This window comes from Podarcis tiliguerta (genome assembly GCF_965153285.1).
Source record: "Podarcis tiliguerta genome assembly, chromosome: 4".
NCBI lineage: Eukaryota > Metazoa > Chordata > Lepidosauria > Squamata > Lacertidae > Podarcis > Podarcis tiliguerta.
The window spans coordinates 93,146,125-93,166,219 of NC_139537.1; the positions used below are offsets into that span (position 1 = coordinate 93,146,125).

The 20,095-nt window shown below is 42.9% G+C and overlaps 1 protein-coding gene across 6 annotated transcripts in view; it reads right to left on the minus strand.

Moving 5' to 3' along the window:
* The window catches only part of SCEL (sciellin), a 65,285-nt gene extending 46,338 nt beyond the window's left edge, over positions 1-18,947 (minus strand). For 4 of the 6 annotated variants that reach the window (XM_083435848.1, XM_083435850.1, XM_083435849.1 and 1 more), the window contains exons 1-5: positions 18,345-18,890; positions 7,965-8,037; positions 6,235-6,352; positions 2,642-2,704; positions 1,795-1,863 (exon numbers count right to left, since the gene is read on the minus strand). In XM_083435848.1, the coding sequence (XP_083291974.1) occupies positions 1,795-1,863; positions 2,642-2,704; positions 6,235-6,352; positions 7,965-8,007 (293 nt within the window). In that variant the 5' untranslated portion in view covers positions 8,008-8,037; positions 18,345-18,890. Of the gene's footprint in view, positions 1-1,794; positions 1,864-2,641; positions 2,705-6,234; positions 6,353-7,964; positions 8,038-18,344 lie in introns of all 6 variants that reach the window. The other 2 variants (XM_083435846.1, XM_083435851.1) reach the window with 2 other exon arrangements.
* Between the last annotated feature and the right edge of the window lie 1,148 nt (positions 18,948-20,095).

Sequence of the window (20,095 nt, forward strand, 5' to 3'; positions counted from 1 at the left end):
CCCCCTCCCCTCATGGCAAAATGGATCTCTGTGAAAATTATGTGAGGCTAATCTCCTCCAACCTGCCTCAGTCTGAGAATGGGCTTTGAGGGGGGTCCATCTTCAGAGAAAGGCATGCTGGGCCTTGCTGTGGTAGCTAGAAGTTCTGTTGAGGTGAAAATCTAAAGTCAAAAGATGGCTCTCGCCCAGCCGAGTGCCTCACTCGGAGGAAGGACCCTCTTGGCCCTTTTGCAGAGCGAGGCTGGGAGTACAGGAAGGGGAAGGGGAAGTGCAATGGCAACAGTGGATGAGAGGAGGTGGCTCCTGTTACGCACCTCAGGCAGAATGGCCCTGTGTTACAATAAGGATAGAGATATTACTAAAAAAGGCAGCCCCATGCCAGGTTCTCTGCTAATATGTACAGCCGTACCTCGGAAGTCGAACAGAATCCGTTCCAGAAGTCCATTCGACTTCCAAAATGTTCAGAAACCAAAGCGCGGCTTCCGATTGGCTGCAGGAAGCTCCTGCAGCCAATCAGAAGCCCCGGAAGCCCCGTTGGACATTCGGGTTCCAAAGAACATTCGCAAACCAGAACAGACATTTCCAGGTTTGTGGCATTCGGGAGCAAAAACATTTGACTCTCAAGGCATTCGGGGTTCAAGGTATGACAGTATTATATACTGCTCTGTGTCTGGGGTATTTTACCATACTGTATATTTATTGTTATTATTAATATCATCATTAATTTATTAATCAGAGGGCCACAACAGCTTTGTGGGGAACCTATGGGTGTAGTCAGTAGTTTTTCAAATTAATATTAAAATTAAATTAATTAACAAATAAAATTGGGGGGGGGTGGCAAATACATTTTAGAATTATGACTCACAGTGGGGGACCCATAAGAACAGTCAATTTATGACAGCTTTGGGAAAAATCACTTAAGAAGAAGAGTTTGGATTTGATATCCCGCTTTTCACTCCCTTTAAGGAGTCTCAAAGCGGCTAACATTCTCCTTTCCCTTCCTCCCCCACAACAAACACTCTGTGAGGTGAGTGGGGCTGAGAGACTTCAAGGAAGTGTGACTAGCCCAAGGTCACCCAGCAGCTGCATGTGGAGGAGCGGAGACGCAAACCCGGTTCCCCAGATTACAAGACTACCGCTCTCAACCACTACACCACACTGGCTCTCTTAGGGGGCCATATGCAACCCACAGGTTAGCCACCTCTGCTGAATAAAAATTCATGAAGATTGAATTCCACTAGCATTGGTTGGAATGGGAAAGTCCCATTCCAAGAGGAGAACAGATGTTAGGATCCAAGCCAAAGCATCTCTTAAGACAAGAACGGGAAACCTGTGGCTCTGCAGATTCTGCAGGACTCCAACTCCCAGCAGCCTCAGCTAGCCAGGCCAACAGTCAGGGGTGATGGGAGTTGTAGTCAGAAACATCTGAAAGGCCACAGGTTCCCCTTCAATGTCTTAAGGCAGATATTCAATTTAATTATCAAATGTGTACGCCATCCTTCTTCAAGAGCACTCTGGATACATAAAATGATATCATTTTATTCTTGTGATGTAAGTTAGGCTATGTGACAGCAACTTTGTAAAGGCAACTTGATGAGTTTCATGGCTGAATGGGGAAGTCTGAATTCAGGTCTCATCTATCCAAAACACTATTTGTTACACCAAACCACATTTTCCCCACAACACAGTTATAAGCGTAGCATGATTTTGTAGCCGTGTAGAAATCCAAACTTTGCCGAGAGCATCCAAACTTTATAATACAAAAAAATAAAGCCATCTATATAAAACTCTTACCTGTCTAAAGTTGTATCAGATCTATATCGGCTAAGCAAAGCTTTCTGATCATCCTTTTCATCTGTGCTCCTGACATTAAGAAAGATTAATTAATTATAGTAACTGAGGGTTAGTAATGACTTTAAAGAAGATTTTCAGTCACTAAAGTATCCAAATTAGATCTGCCAGAGGATTAACATCTGCAATTTAATAAGTGATCTTTTGAGATAAGAAATAAATTGAAATATTCCAATATCACAGTTGAGGTGATCATTTCAATATATTTAATAAACATTTTGATTCTCTTGACTAAATTGAACAAAAAAAAAATGTTGAGAAATTATCTTCACATTTCCAGAGAATCTAGTATCATGTGAATACATGGCAATATCCTCAGTAGTCAATATCCTTTCACAGCTGTCTTGTCCAATTTAATGTGGGTCTATCTCTTCAAAAGTTTGTTGGAGTTATCACATATTACAAATCCATTTTCCATCTTCTCATTTTTAAAAGCAGTGGATGAGAGGAGATGGATGGGTAGATCCAGCACATTTTTAACTTGAAATGTAGAATTCTGTCACTAATATACGTAATTTGCAAGGGGAATATTGTATTGCAATCAAAGACATAGACTTTGCTGAACCAATAAAGCAAATTCTTCAGATGTTAGTCTCCAACTCCTATCAGTCCGAAGCAGCATTGCCAATGATCAGGACTGATTGACGTGAGTTACAACAACACCTAGAAGATCTCAAGTTCCTCAGCCCTGCTATAGGTTATTAATGAGAACAAACAACCATAGCTTGCATATATTTCCATAGCTGGGAAAAAGTGGAGGAAACTTATAGAGATTAACAGGCTACTGTACCTGTGTAAACCATCTTGTGATTTGTATTGATTAAGGACCACTCTGCCATAGTTTTCATCAGCGCTGCAATAAACCAAATATTTCATATTATTTTCATTTATATAGTGCCTATAAACTAATGATGCTGTCTGAAGGCCCCGTTCAAGGAAGTGTGTCAATGTAGGAAGAGGCTGACAAAGGGAAAATACTCAAGGGGCCATACACTTTTCCACTGATTCTACTTCTAAATGTAGCATATATTGGTAATGTAATCAGATAAAAGCCCTGGGCATCTGTTCAGATGCACCTCCTCATTTTTACACAACAATTTATGAACGGGTGTGGATCCATAAATTGCTATAAACCTTTCACCAAGGGCGCGCGCGCGCACACACACACACTGAAGCTACAGCATATGAACATACACTCAGATTTTATATAGCTATCCATATGACTTCTTGGAAGTTATAATTCTGCAGCTACAATGCACAAATCATGGAGCTATCGAGCTTTCTTGAGTTTCAAGTTATTAATGTAATACAAATAAATGAATTCTGTTGCCAGAGCACAAAAGATTGATTCTTATAATGGAGTTAAGGCCTTCATCTTGAGTTAAATATGGACGGGCCCAATGCCAACATGTGTGACAAAGTTCACATACTTTAATCATCAGGCTTTGTTTGCTGAACTTTTCCCTTGCTCTACAGATAACTCTTCTGCAAAATACTGTTTGATTCCTTTCAGCCCTCACCTTCTGGCTATTATAAACTAGATCAGGCATAGGCAAACTCGGCCCTCCAGATGATTTGGGACTGCAACTCCCATCATCCCTGATCACTGGTCCTGTTAGCTAGGGATGGTGGGAGTTGTAGTCCCAAAACATCTGGAGGGCCGAGTTTGCCTATGCCTGAACTAGATGTCCATAAACCCTATTCTTCCATTATGAAAGCAAGACCAGTAATTTTTGAACTTTCAAAACTTGAGGGAACCCCTTCCAGTCAGATCTGTTGGTCAAAGGAGTGGTCATTTATAAATCCATTCCATCCCATTTTCACATTAATTTGCAAACCTGTACTATCACAAAGTGCTCATTTAAATATGTATTATATCAATGAACGCATTACTAAACATATACACGTGCAATCCCCCCCACACACATTTTGGTAAATTTTTTTGAGCTAAGAAACTTTGGAAAAGTGCAAAATCTGAAGGATAATTAGGTCTAATCCATGTATTTGCCTGGGAGGTGTGAATTAGGTCGGTTTGCTTAAAAACGAGTATGGAACAAAATTCTGTTCCAGATTTGAGAGACAAAGGTGATCATTTCAAGATATTTAAAAAATATTTTGATTCTGTTGACTAAATTTAGCAGTTGCGTCAAAGCAGGAATTTCAGCAGTTGTTGATTATAATATTGTAGCTGTAGTCTATGTGCAGTGTAGAGAATTCTGGGAAGTGTATACTGTCCATAGTCAGTTCATGCAAGGTATTGACCAGGATATTTCGACCTCACCATTATACTATGTTTACAGAGAATGTGCTTTAGAATATGGGTAGTTGTGAGCTAGCCATCTTTCAGGTAAGCTTGTTTGTCTGTACTGATCATTAAGGAATGCCTGGAGAATTTATGAGGCACCCCAGGGTTCCCCGGAACACAGTTTGAAATGCACAGAGTTAGACTCACCATTGGATATGCAATAGATTGGATGTAACAGATGTTGACTGGACAAAGGAGACTTTACAGATGCATCCCAGACCTCTCCTACTTTTACTGTTTTGTTTTAAGTGTTAAGTGCCCTGCCACTTGGAGTGAAACTCTGACATCTGCATGCCTTGGCAATATGCTACATACGACAAGCTTTCTCTAAAGCATTTTTAATCTTTCTATCTCTTGTGCTACCTGTGTTTAATTTAAACATCTCCCGAAGTACTTTGATCTTATCCTTTGATCTGCAGCGCCTAGCCCTGGGAGAAGTTTTATTAAGATTACACATAAAACCACAGACACACACGCCTTAGTGGCCTGCCTTCCATCTCTCCTCTCTCTGAAGCTGATGGCTGCATCAAGAGCTGCAAGCACAGGCAAGCCTCTCAGAAGAAGCAAACTGGCTGCCCAACTACTGTAGCAGCCAACTCCTTTCTGTGTCATTTAGCAAGAACTTGTTGGTTTGGGGCAGGGATGGGCAACCAGTGACCAACATTCAGGAAAAGTGAGGACTGCAGCCCAACAACATCTGGCAGGCCACAGGTTCCCCATTCTTGGTCTAGGGCCAAGATTCAAAGAGCCCATACAACCGAGGAAAAGGTGGGCTGGTAGACAAATTCATGGAGCATCAATCCAGTAGTGGTTATTAAACATCATTGATCATTAGAAACTCCTTTTCAGAGGCAGGATGCCATAGACTGGTTGGAAGCAGAGGAATGGTGGGAGACACTAGCTGGGGAACAGCCAAGGTGTGATGGCCTGGGATTCGGACTTGGAGGCTGAACCTGAGGAATCCCAGCCTGCACAGGAGTCCCCGCCTCCAGAACCAGCTGAGCCGGGGCTGGAGCATGAGCCTGAAGGGTCGTCACCTGTGCTGGATCCTCAGGTGCAGGCACCAGCTGAGTCTGCTCTGGCTCCTGAGGTGATGGAGGACTCATTGCCTGCAGGTGCTCCACTCTCAGCCCCTTCAGGAGAAGCTGAGGATGCCTCTGGGTCCGGTAACCCTTCAGCCTTTCCTGAGCTGCAGAGGCTCAGGGCAGAGAGGCGGAGGGAACTAAGTTCCTGCAGGAGGAGTGCTCGCCTCCAGGCCAGGAGAGGCGAGTCACCTGTGGACCGGGGCCACCCTATGCCCTAGGGCAGATAAAAGTCAGCCAGCCCCAGTCCCAGGTTGCGGGAGCAACATTGTTGGTAGCCCGTCCCTGCCTGCACCCTGTCCTGCTCTTCTGCCAGAGTTCCTGACCTCACCCGACTCCCTGCCTCGGACCCCGCTTCAGCTTTGATGGACAGCCTCCTCGACCTTGGACTGGACATGGACCTCACCGCACAGTTAACCCTCGGGACCAGCACACAAGGGAAGAAGGCTTCAGATTGGGGGTGGGATGATGGTGAATGATCAGAGGGAGAAGAGAGGCTGGGAGGAGGAGATGTTGGAAGCTGAAGAGGTAACAGGTTTTAGTGAGCAGGGAGAATCTGTGGCAGAGGGAAGTGCAGAAGCAGAAACAGGAGAGGAGGGAGGTCAAGAGGCAGAGATGAGTCAGGCTGGTGAAGAAGCCAGGGTGTCTCCCACTCCTGCTGCGACCAGCTCCCCTCCTCCCTGGTCTCCCAGGACCAGGAGAGGCATGAAGTAGGCGCAAAGGCAGGCATGCAGGTACAGTCTCAAATTGCTTGGGGAAAACCCTGGACAGGAGGAGACTTAGGCAGCTGGGGGAAGGCAGAGTCCTTCAGTTTCCACAACTGCCTCATAGTGACAAGACCTACCGAGAAGAGTGGCTGTGCCTTTCAAGGACTACAAAACATGAAGTTTGTCCACGGCAAGCCTCTTGGCAGGCCACAATACCAAGCTGCTGGGCCATGTTTGGATTAGCAGATCACAACAAGATAAAAGCCAAAATGTGTCTCCCCCCCCTTACTTTTCCTCCTCGGGTCTTTTCTTTATCCAGCTGTTATCTTGTAACAGAGTCCTCTTCTTGTTGACCTCATTAATAACTTGTTGTCTACTCTTCATTGCAATGGAAGCATTCTTCGTATCTATTAATGCGCAGGCAAGAAAATTAGAAATTACATACCAAATGTAATTTTTGATCAAATATTTGCATTGTTCACTTTGCAGATTTCATTGATGTGTGCTATAGTTTCTAATAAAATATCTATCTTAAAATAGTAATTAAGAGAAGGAGTGTGAGACTTGGATAAACCTCAAAGCTGAAATCAGGGTGGTAGACTATTGCCTGCATGTCACACAACTATTAACTATTTTGCTAGAAATACCTACAGTGCAACCCTGAACATTTCTACTGAGACACAAGCTCCATTGAGTTCAGTGAGATTTTCTCCCAGGCAGGTTTGCATGGGATTAGAGCCTGATGCATGTGAAATCTCTTGCCACACTATACCAGGGTTCGCCCAAAGGATGAAGTCCTATAGGCGTAGCATGTTGATCAACATCATGATGTTATCTTTCCAATGCATAATTAAAAACAACAACCCAATTTTCAGTAAACTCGTTCCCCCCCCCCATTGTCTTCCTCCATAAATGCTTCCAAACAGGGTAGAATTCAATGTCAAGCCATGACAAAATTATATCTGTGCAAGCATTTCGACTTGGCTAATGGGACTTTGCTCCTTTTCCTCCCCCTCCTATGCACTGTTCTGGGGGCTCTGCCAGCCCTCCCTTAGGACCATCTGGGGAGCATGGGGGTGTGGGGAGAGGAAGAAGAAAGCTGCATGGCACAAGTGGAAGTACTTGCACATGGCTTCCGCTTATGGGGCCCATTAGGTGAATCCCATCCAAAGTGCCATACAACATAATACAAAAATAATAATCAATATAAAACTTTTAAAAAACCTATAAACACATCCCATCCAATATAAGAGGCCACCATATCTAAAACTCTCCAAATTCATATTATTTACTGCAGGTCTACTCAGAAGTAAATCTCACTGAGTACAATGGAGCTTACTTCCAGTTAACTGTGTAAAAGGACTGTACTCAAAGTCTGTTCACACACTTGCCATATTCCTTGAAAACTCTCTGAGCTAGTTCCCCCGCCCCACCATAAGATTTTATTAAAGCTGTAATGAAAGCTAAACCTCTCTGAATAGAAACATTTGCTTTTTTTCCAGTTTGCAGCTCTGCACAAATGTACTGTTGTCAGCAAAAGCTCGATATTCAGTACATTTTATTGTATTTTATTGCTATGGCTAGTAGCTGATGCAAATAAAGATTCTTTTGCTTTTGCGTGATAGAACTTTTAAAAATGATTATATTGCATTTGTGAGGTGCTTCTGGCTGAATGGAAGATACTGACAGCACAATCTTATGCATTTTTGCTCAAAAATGTGTTCAGTGGGACTTCTAGATCCCCTTGTAGAGGAGTAGCAGCAGCCATCTCAACCGATCTCAAGACCAGTTTGAAACTCAAACTGGGACCTCATAGCATAACCAAAAAACAGACAAACAACAAGGGTTAATCAGCATGTAGTTAAATTTGAAGTACAGCTGACACAAAATGCAAAGGGCTGGAAGACATTTTGCCAATCTGTTGGTTTGACATTTTAAAAAGAGGGGGCTATGTTATTCCCCCCCCAACCCCTTGACTAACTCAACAGAAGCAGAACAGAAAGAGTGATAGCACATTACCACTTTTGTTAGGGGCTGATTTTCCTACAGTGAAGGTTGTCATTTTGTTCAGAGGTGTTTTCTTTACGGTGCACTGAAAGAAAGTAAAAATACGAGAGATTAAGTATGGGGTGGTGGGAGGGTGGGGGGAGACCCAATCTGGCAAAAGAGATAAATGGCAGGCTAAAATAATGAGCCCACAACTCTTCCTCAGCCTCACTTTCCAGATGCCAGCTTTCATATAACTGAACATAAGAAGAATCCTGATGGGTCAGACTATTTAGCCAAGTATCCTGTTTCCCACAAAGGCCAATTGGCCAATAGCCCTTTCCTGTTGTTGCTCCAAGCAGCTGATATTCAGTGGGATATTGTCTCTGATTCAAACCTGGAGTTACACATAGACATTTTGACTAGCCACAACCCAATACATCTCAAGCAAGGACCCAAGTCCTCACTTCAGCTGTCAGTTCACACAGGCCTCAGATACAAGAATATGAATGGGCTCTTTGCTTCTCTGAGATGTGGAGGAATAGGAGAGACTCCTTTTCACCAACATACAGAGCAGTCGGCTGCTGAAAGAGAGGTTTCGATATTGGCTTGCTGACATTTCCTCTTCAGACAGGAGGCAGGAACAGCTGTCCACCCTCCTCAGCAGCTTCTGTTGTCTTTTAAAGCTGGTATTCCTTATTTGCTCTGCTTTACACTAGTCAGCAGAGACCCTCTGCTTTCTGATTCCTGACCACACAACTAAACAAGCACTTAGGAGCTTCTATGCCTTATGCTTGACCACCGCTAACTAAAAGTCTGGTGGCAATTTTTAGAAAGGGAAAGAAGGGAACGAGCGAAAGTATCAAATTAAGTAAATAATGGTTGGCTTCAGCGTGTCTCCAACTGGCTGGGTACATGTAAGTTTTGGTACTAATGACAAAACAAAACCAGTTTTTTTAGATACAATAAATGACTGTGCCATAGAACAAGGAAAAACAGGAGAAGAGAGAATATATTCAACGTAATCATTCACACACTGCTTGGATATAGTGACTGCAACATTATTAAATTTAAAATCAAGTGCTACTTTCCACTTGGGCAGATGAGGCTCATCAACCTGGGAAGGTAGTGTTAAGTTGTGGGTGAACATATCAGACGACACAGCGATTCTTCAAACAGCTCTTGTTTATTCACATGCCAGAACAGAACTGAACTGAAGGGTTCAGCCAACCTGGTTATATAGAGCGCCACTACAAAAGCAGCAGTAACAACTTTCTGTAACATCCAATCACTGAACGTCACTTTCAATTCCTTATTTAAATATGAGGACCTGAGTGAAAACTATCTACAGTATCCCCCTGCTGGCCCAGGGTGAGAACTTCAGTACATAACAGGTAGCTCACCTAGGAGAAGGCAAACTCTGATCCTAAGCCTCTACAGTGGTACCTTGGTTTACGAACTTAATCCGTTCCGGAAGTCCGTTCTTAAACCAAAGCGTTCTTAAACCAAGGCGTGCTTTCCCATAGCAGCGGGGGACTCAATTTACAAATGGAACACACTCAACAGGAAGCGGAACATGTTCTGCTTCCAAGGCAAAGTTCACAAACCAAAACACCTCCTTCCGGGTTTGCAGCGTTCTTAATCCAAGTTGTTCATAAACTAAGCTGTTCTTAAACCAAGGTACCACTGTATTGCCTTGCAGGACATATTCGGTAGAAGAAACAGCTAAGGGGCAAACCCTACACAAATCTGGAGTGAAGTCCCTAAGACAGTTGCATAGTGCCAAGTCCTCCACAGGAAACAAAGCAAATGCCAGTACACTGATCAGAAGGTGCCGCACAACACCATGTTTTACGCTCCATTCCCAGGGTGTCCTGCAGCAAGATAAAGGGGCACGAGAGATAGACTCTTCCACTAGTTCCAGCCAAGTGATTCTAGTTGATTCTTTTCTCAAAAGAAAGGAGAAAGTTTAAATTGTTTGCTATCACGAGTATTCAGGACGCGGCTGGCGCTGTGGGTTAAACCACAGAGCCTAGGACTTGCCAATCAGAAGGTCGGCGGTTCGAATCCCCGCGACTGGGTGAGCTCCCGTTGCTCGGTCCCTGCTCATGCCAATCTAGCAGTTCGAAAGCATGTCAAAGTGCAAGTAGATAAATAGGTACCGCTCCGGCGGGAAGGTAAACGGCGTTTCCGTGCGCCACATGACCTGGAAGCTGTACGCCGGTTCCCTCAGCCAATAAAGCGAGATGTGCGCCACATCCCCAGAGTCAGCCACAACTGGACCTAATGGTCAGGAGTCCCTTTACCTTTGCCTTTTATCAGAAGTATTGTAACAACCAAGGCACTGAACAACAGGCCTGAACAATTGTGACTTGTCAAGCTGACTGCAGATCATCAACCTATGGGAGAACAATACATCTCCTGTTTTTAATACTTGCTGGAGAATGTGACACCAAGGCTATTTCTGAGCATCTAGCAGAGCACCCAGGTCGGTAGGTAGCAACTCTTGGTGGATCACAGATTGTTCAGGCCCTTTCAAACAAGTATTTCATAAATGACTGAAAACAGCATCAGACTGAGGCCAAAAACCTTGGTCCTGCCACACCTATTAATTCACACCTGTCTGCATAAGCTTCAGAATTCTACTTGTTGATCACGAAAATGTTAGCAACACCCTTGCCCTTTCAATTTATGTCAAATTCATTGGCAAAGTGCAACAGGCAGAACATATGACGGGAAGCTTTTCTTCTCACCCAACAACAACAAAAATGTTCAAGCCTTCTGTAAGAAGTTGTTTTGAAATGCTCACTGGGCATTGAGCCAACACGGAGTATTTCCTAGTAACCACTCTTTTTATACTATCAGATAAGCTTTGTTGGGGACGGGGTGGGATAGTTGATTTTTGGCTTCAGGTTTATGTTGTTTCGATAGCTACTGCCATTCCAAATAAAGGCTATACCAAAGTGTGCTTGATCAATTTAAAAGCAACAAGAAAGGTGCTGAATGCTCATTGTGGCTGCTTTTTATTTTTTCCATGCTATCTGAATTAGAGGAATTTTGTTTTTATAAGCATTCGACCCTGGCAAAGCTTTCATTGCAAGACTCCACCTTCACAGACTGTTGACACTCTTTGGTGTGCCAACATATAAATTAAAGGCTCCATGTTGCAAATTTGGACTTCATTTTGCATTTGCATTTCGCTTTTGGTGTTTAGGAGTCTCTTCCAGAATTGTTAATGCTGTCATGCCTGTGCTGTTGTTTAATATTTTTTTCCTGGGGAGCCAGTCCTTTAAAAATGATCACTCTGTGCTGCTTTTAAATGTTTGCAATGTGGTATTGCTTGGTACGCTACCCTGATATTTTATGAAGTCTCATTATGTAAATACTTTTCTAAAGGAAGGAAGGACATTCTTGTCAACTTTATAAACCTCCCAAAGCTATATCAAGTGTGTGAAGAGGCAAACGATCAGCTCCCACAACCCCAAATTCCCTCCCAAGTTATTGCTTTGCTTGCTCTGGACCACAGTGCAAGCATTTTACTCACTTTGGCCCTGTTTTCAAACCTTTCAAGTATACAGGACATCTTAAACAATGCATGCTACCAATTTCAGTTTTCAAGCCAGCGTTTGGTATATAATTCCCCTTGACTTGTCTGGGTGTTTTAAAACAAATGGGGAGGGGTGAGGGAAGCAAAAATAATGATACCCTCCCCCCAATTGCTTTGATAATTTTAGTGACTAAAGTTGAAACAAACAAAAAACCCATTTCCTTCTCACTTGCTCTTATTTTAATTTCCCCAAAGGACACCCAACTAATATTTTTTCAGCATGCAGCTTGAAAATGCTGTCGTTACAGCCCCTCGGGCCAATATTCCTCTGAGCTCTAGCTCATGGTGGGATGATTTGAGATGAAACAATACATATCTGCCAGATGTTTTGGGATGTTCAATTTGCATTGCAATTTCAAAAAAAATTAAAATGCTTCGGGGAAGGCTGAGGGAACAGTTCAAATCGTGACTACAGCCTTGTGACCTAAAAGGGCAACAAAGTAAATGGATGGAAGGTCTGGATTTCATATGCTGATTTGAATTTTTAGACCCCTAGAAGCAACAAATGGTTCTTCAAACAATTGAAAAAGTAACTTGGAGCACATGATGGAGTGTAAAACAAAAAGGCTGAAATAGAAGGGGTTAAGCACCTCCCCTGCCCCACCTACTTTCCCACCACTGGGCTCTCCTTTTTCACATGTACTATGTAATTTAAACATTTGGCTACAAGAAGTCAGAAAAGTAATTTGATCTGGTGGCAAAATCCATCCATTCTTTATCACAGACCAAAAGAAACTGGCACAGATCTACCGTATTTTTCACTCTATAAGATGCACCAGACCACAAGACGCACCTAGTTTTTGGAGGAGGAAAACAGGAAAAAAAATATTCTGAATCTCAGAAGCCAGAACAGCAAGAGGGATCGCTGTGCAGTGAAAGCAGCAATCCCTCTTGCTGTTCTGGCTTCTGGGATAGCTGCGCAGCCTGCATTCGCTCCATAAGACGCACACACATTTCCCCTTACTTTTTAGGAGGGGAAAAGTGAGGCTTATAGAGCAAAAAATATGGTATTTGATAATACTGCCAGTTGTCTGGCTAACTAAATAAAGGCTTTGATTTCACTGCAATAGATCTTGATTTGTTTTATCCACATTTGATAACTGTTATTTATGAGGCTATGGTCTGCTGCTTAGACATCACATGGTTTAGCTCCTTGCTCTCTGTAAGATTAAGCACCCAAGTTCATTTATCCCTTTCTCTTCATCCCAAGCTGAGAGATCTTCTGCAGATGTGCTGTCTGATCGATCTACTGTATGTATACCAGTGACCACCGATTATTTGGCCACTACTTCACTTGTTTGTCGTACGCTGGTGAGTCATAGTTTCAGCATACACCAGGGTACTCACAATATGACAGCTCCGCGACAGGCATCCTTGTATCCGGCTGACAAACAAACGTGAACCCAAAATAGCAAACAATCTTGGGTGGACTCCCATCTCCAAGTCATCATGATGTGAATAAGCTTACAATACCAGTCCTCAACAGCTGAAAAAATGATGAAGGGCAGCTGCATTTTTGTGTTGCTGTCATGGGGTGTGTATGTTTTAATCCACACATGCTTACTTTTAGTTTTGATAACTCCATCCTGTTTGGGCAAGGGAGCATGGTAATTGGGCGTGGTGATTACTAAAGGAATGATGGCTTTGGGGGGAGGGAAATGAGCTGGCCTCAAGGAGGGATGCAAAAGGTATTTCACATGTGAGGAGCGCAAGTCTGGCTCCAAAACTGGCATGGATTCACAAGGAAAAGGCACGCAGGTGAAATAAGGACCCTGGCAAAGCTATGTTTACCATGTAGATGCTGCTGGAAATGGCCTCTGTGTAATAACTAATCTGTAGTCTGGCAGGAAAATTTAATAGGGTGACTACTTAAGCATGGGATGCCGGTAGCACTGTGGGTTAAACCACAGAGCCTAGGACTTGCCAATCAGAAGGTCGGTGGTTCGAATCCCCGCGACGGGGTGAGCTCCCATTGCTCGGTCTCTGCTCCTGCCCACCTAGCAGTTCAAAAGCACGTCAAAGTGCAAATAGATAAATAGGAACCGCTCCGGCGGGAAGGTAAATGGCGTTTCCGTGCGCTATTCTGGTTCGCCAAAAGCGGCTTAGTCATGCTGGCCACATGACCCGGAAGCTGTACGCCGGCTCCCTCGGCCAATAAAGCGAGATGAGCGCTGCAACCCCAGAGCTGGTCACGACTGGACCGAATGGTCAGGGGTCCCTTTACCTTTACCTTTACTTAAGAATAATTATTAAAAAGGGAAATGCATCACCTAAAAAAGGAGGGCAAATGAGGATTTGCATAACATTTGCGCATAAGAACTTAAGAGCCACCTCCTGGATCAGGCCCATGACCTATCTAGTCCAGCATCCTGATCTCAGTGACTGACCACATAAACATCAGACATGCTAGCTTCTACGTATTAGCAAGCTTAGATATAATACCTGTAATTTTTAAAAGAAATATAGTCTTGTCACATCCACAGCTCAGTGTTAGCCACACCCACACTGTACATTTTAAGCAGTCTTATACCAGTTTGCTGGTTATATCTTTCCCCCAAAGAAACTGTAATCCTTTAAGGGTGCTGAGAGCTGCTAGGAGACCCCTTGCACAAAACCAGAAAACTTCAAAGGTGTGTGCTGAGAGTTCACAATTGCCTGAGACTGTGTATTATTTTGTTTCACACTTCCTGGGTGGAGAATTTTTGGTTATTTATCTGAATGCATGCTCTGCTGGTCTTAATCAGCATAATATAATCAACAAATTAGAAGGTGGGAACAAACACAATAGGGAATTCCTATGCGTATTAATGGACAACATCAAAGTTGCTCTTCATATACAAATTCAAATGCATTCAGGGGTGGGTCTAATTTGAATGGGGGGAAATGGGTCAACAGCTAAATAATACTCAAATGTGGAAAATATATTTATACTGTATAAGTACTGTAGTTCCTATGTAAGCTCAAGTGTGCCTCAGATTGTTTTTGCTGCTCCTACAACACACCCCTGTCCTTATGCCCTTGTTCCTGTGTGATAGACTGTGTGATTAGACTGAGCAAGGGCCCAACTCTGGCCCTTCACAGCTCCGGACTGGACTACTCCTTTTAGACAACAAGGCTTTCACTATCCTCAAATTCCAGCTGCTGTCCAGCTGGACATGGTGGACCATATTGTACCAAGTTGATTTCCCAAAGTGTACCTCAGCTGTCTATGTGAACTAAATAACCAGGCTCCCGGGGAGGGAGAGGCAGGCGTGTGAACAGTTGCTAATGCTGGGTTGTAAACTTTGTGCTCCTTGTTCTTTATCGCAGGTCTACAAACAATCTCACCCTGGCCTAATTCTCCCACCTCTGTTTTACCTATTATCCTGTGACTCCACAAGATTTAATTTCTCGCTTTGCCCCAGGCTCCAGAATCCACACCTTAACAAATTAAGGATAGTTTCCTGTAGCACCGAGAAAAGAACTTTTGTTTCAGAATTGTGGTGGATGACAAAATCACCACACACACAAAATAGGGGTTAACTGCAGGGGGCAACGTTAAAAAACAAACAAAAAATAGGTTTGCTATAGAGTAGACAATTAGAAACATTAGAGCTGCCTTTATTTTATCCCTGCTGAAACTTGTGGAGATTCTAAGTTCTCAGTATTTAAAAAACAAACAAACATTGCTACTGTCCCACAATAAGTCAGCTTAGCCCAGATCTGTTGTGAGGAAAAAATACTGTCAAAATCCTTGGTCCTTTTGGTTCCCTCAGGCACAAGTCTCCTGCTTCTGTCAGCTCCCAGCTCATCCCTTCTGCTGACTGCTCCTCAGTGTCCCACCACCAGGCCCTGGGCTCTAAGGTGAAGTCTTCAGAGCCCTCCCTGGTGGGGGCTCTTGGGAGGCAGGCTTCCATCACTCTTTTTCATCAAGCCAGTCCCTGACATGCTTCACACGTGCCAGGAGAAAGAGAAGAACCCAGTTACGGACCACCAGAGCTAGAACAACCTTCTCAGTTGCTGCCCTCTGTGAGAAAGAGAACAAATGGCTTGTGGATGAATGGTGTGAGCGCTTGGCTGCATGCCTGCATGTGTGTGACATTTGTGTAAATGGATGAGAGAGGACAAGACAATGGGTGGATGAATGGGAATAATGCTGGTGTCGAGTGTATGTGGATGAATGGATGGATGGATGGATGGGAGATGCTAGTGTGGAAGAAAGTGAATGAAGAAGAAGAAGAAGAAGAAGAAGAAGAAGAAGAAGAAGAAGGGAGAGAGAAAGGGGTTGAACCCTCAAGGGAATGCATCCATTAACTTCAAAAAGATTATTCACCCCTGCTCTAATGCCTACTCTCCAATTTTTCTCCGATGAAAATAGAAGAAGAGGAGTTTGGATTTGATATCTCACTTTATCACTACCCGAAGGAGTCTCAAAGCGGCTAACATTCTCCTTTCCCTTCCTCCCCCACAACAAGCACTCTGTGGGGTGAGTGGGGCTGAGAGACTTCAGAGAAGTGTGACTGGCCCAAGGACACCCAGCAGCTGCATGTGGAGGAGCAGGGAATTGAAGCCGGTTCACCAGATTACGAGACTACCGCTCTTAACCACTACACCACACTGGCTCTAGGGAATTCCTATTTCATAATAATAACAAAAAATAATTTTATTATTTACCTCGCTTCCATCTGACTAGGTTGCCCCAGTCACTCTGGGCGGCTCCCAACATATAACAAAACTTTTTTTAAAAAATAAACATTTTAAACTTCCTTATACAGGGCTGCCTTCAAATGGCTCAGGGGTCAGATAACTCCAACATTTCTCCAATGAAAATAGGGATGTCCTAAGGAAAAGCATGACATTCTGGGATCAAATCAGAAACTGGTACATTTTCTGTAAATTTGGGACTGTCCCTGGAAGCAGGGATACTTGGAGGGTTGCTAATGCAGTTTTTAGGACAGCACGCTGGAAGTAAAATTAAGTTTTGTAAAGTATATAAAATGGCAAAGCTTTTGTAAAACAGATTTAAAACAGGTGAAAGTCACTGGCAGCAGGATCCCCTAAGCATGCACGATCTGATCCTTTTCCACAGAGGAAATCATAATAATAGCCATTCTAACTACTGGTGTTTTAAGAAGAGCATCTTCACACTTTCCACTGCCGAGGCAATCATCTAAGCCACATCAATGCTTCATGCAGCAAATAATATGTAATACATTGATGTATGCACATCTTTAGATGACCAGCAATAAAGATCTGGTCAAAAGCAACTAGGCAGTGGCACCCAAGTCTATGGGGAGCATTTAAATCAGGTTTATCTATCACTGTAAATGTGCACAGCTTGCAATGCAGCAGATAGAAGAATCAACCACAGAAAGGTTTACACCACTTCAGGAACTCGTTTGCCAGCAACCGTGTTCTGTAGTAGCTTAATGAGCATAGTAGTTAATACTACGGGAGCCGAAACACTGTTTATGCAGAACAGTTAAGTAGAGGGAACAGAAACAAAACCTTCTCAGCAAAAAGTTTCTCAGTGTAACCATAAATACAGTTAGGGTCTCCTTTGCATTGGTGTGTTAAAAGCTGAATTCAGCTCATCATGGTGGTGGGCAAATAGTCATGAAACTAAATAACCATCTGCTGTATCTCTGGACTTCCTTCCTCAAGCTGACTGTTGTACTAGATAGTCTACAAAAGAACCCTCCAACTCTATGGTTAAATGAATCTGGGCCACCCACAGTAATCAGAGGCAAGTGTAGTGACAGGTTGTAGTGATTCTGAGAACAGGTCTTCAGGGCACACAGTTAATTAGATTAGGCCAAAATGGCAGTTTACTACATGCATGTTTTAGGGACCAAACTGATCATCAGGCTTCAGTCTCATCTCACAAGTTTCACACCCTAAATAGCATTTTTGCAGGCAGACATGTATTCTGTTTTGCACTTAAGGAATGACGTATTTAGTAAAATATGATCATCATTATCTCAGTCATGGGAGATTACAAATACAAAAGAGAAGGTTTAACGACCCAGTACAAAAGTGTAATGCTGAAATCACTTGTCTATTCATAGCAAAGCAAGCTTCTGGAACTGGTTTTACAGGATTTGGGTGGAGAAGATTCTGCCTTGAAAGAAATTAATCTTTAAAATTGTACATAGCCTGAAATCAGCTAGTTAAAGATGACAAAGTTTTGATTTGTGTGAATTTGTTTTCCTTCCAACACTCCTGTGCTTCGTATGTAAATTGTTTCTGCACGGTGGAACATTTTGTACAACTTGAAACTTATTTCTTTGTTATTTTGAAGAAAACAAAGCAAAACACCTTCCTTCAAAAATCTGCTACTTACTTGAAATAAAGCAGAACTTTTAATCCCTGCCATCCACCCAATTTATTTCATACTTTGTTTTGAAAGACACGTCTGATTTCTAATGCCCTTCCTATGAAAAGAATGTACTGGTATATTTCCACCACAATGCACATAAGATTAACATGCGTAAAATGCTACTCCTTCCACCGTCTTCCACGTGTAAAAATAGATAAAAAGATTAAGCTGTTTTCCTTCCAGGGTGAGTGCACACTAGAGTTATCATTTAAGCAAACAACTACAAATTAGAGAATCGTTTGAACCAGCAAGTTTTCAAAACTGACACCCCAGCTTTTGCGTAGCCTTCAGAAGTTCCATCAGATTATACAGAGGTCTATGAAGCAGGAATGTGGTAAAGGAATAATAAAACCAGTCCTCAAAACTGAAGTTGGCTGCTGTAAGTCCAAACTCACTAGAAGAGTTTGGCCTGTAACAATTCCCAGTATATATTAAAATCCATGCTTACCTCTTCAAACCATGAATGAAAAAGTCCAGAACCCGGCACCCAGTGGTCTCTGTTACGCAGTTCAGTTTACAGAAGAGCAGGATCGTCCTCCATCTGAGAGTCTTAACAGCTTGGAGGCTTCTCTACCAGAGGCTGACTCATTCAGGGAGGAGAAAGGAGGTGCAGAAGAGGGAGGTTCACCTTGCGCAAATACCAGTTCAGTTAAAATCCACTGGCATATTTTTGTACTCTGGTCTCTGCTAAATTCTCTCCTGTGATGTAGAGACAGATTGCAGCGGACAGCAAAAAAACACACAGGTTGCTAATGATAACAATACATTTTTGTTACAAGGTGCCTAATCCCATAAAAAACAAGAAGCCAGTTGTCACTGTGCAATAGACCTATCACTTTAGTTGGAAGTTGAATGTATATATTTTTTTAAAAAAAACAAAAAACCCTGCCAAGCATGTGAGGAATCTTCAGGGCTGAAACCTGAGAAATTTACACACTGCAGTCCTAGGTCTACTGGCTGAAGAATTTCAGTCGTTTTGCTGAAGCCTTCTTAGAAGCTGGTGTTGTAGGAACTCCAGAAGAAAACTTGCTCTGCTCTGGAAAATCAGGTTTAGCTATTAAGCAATCTGAAGTATAACCAAATAAAGGGCTACAATTGCTGTTTGTATGGAAACAGATACCTTGCTCTCCAAGGATGTAATTCTAATTCATGAAGAAGGTGGACACCCCATAGAGGATGTGAGGCAACCAACATATGATGTCAGATTATGCGCTATCATTCAGCATTAAACACCCATGCCAAGAGGTGAGCCAAACAAATATATAGCAAAATAATGATTCTGGAGCCTGCTGTGAGGTACAGTCATACCTCGGGTTACAGGCGCTTCAGGTTGCGGTTTTTCGGGTTATGGACTGCCAGAACCTGGAAGTACCAGAATGGGTTACTTCCAGGTTTCGGCAGTCGTGCATGCGCGGAAGTGCTAAATTGTGCTTTGCGCATAAGTGCCGAATTGCAACCCGCGAATGCGCAGATGCGCCGCTGCGGGTTGCGAATGCTTCAGGTTGCGAACGTGCATCCCACACAGATAATTTTCTCAACCTGAGCGTCCTCTGTATTTAATGTTGCATATATCTCTTTTGATTAAAATAAATCCTCAAAGTTAATTCCTGATTTTTTAATTGTTTTCCGTTAACCTAACATAAGTAAGGGGTTACAGTGAGGGGGGGGAAGTATTTGAACCCCTGCTAAATTTGCCCGTTTGCCCTCTGATGAAGAAATGACCAGTCCATTATTTTAATGGTAGGTTTATTTTAGCTGTGAGAGACAGAAAAACAACAGGAAAAACCCCTGTTTACTTTTTTCTGCCATGACTGTTCTCAAAACAACTACTTCAGTTCAACCAACTTCAAGGTCAGAGCTACCAACTCATATCTCTTTCCCTCTGGAGAGCTCGGTACTGGAAAATTTCACTTCCAAGCCCACCAGCTATGTCTCACTAACTCCCAAAATTTACAGAGTTTATACACAAAACAATTCAAAAACTATATATGCACAAGGTTAGAAATATCTCACCCAGGAAAGAAGCAAGGAAAAAGGGAAAAAAGAAAAAGAAGAAGGAATTTGATTGTTAAATAGTTTTAGCATCTAACTCTCCTTCTGCATTGGAGACCTGTTCTGACATCTACAAATAATAGTGGCTATCTCTGTTTTGGTAGTAACGTGGGTGGCGCTGTGGGTTAAACCACAGAGCCTAGGGCT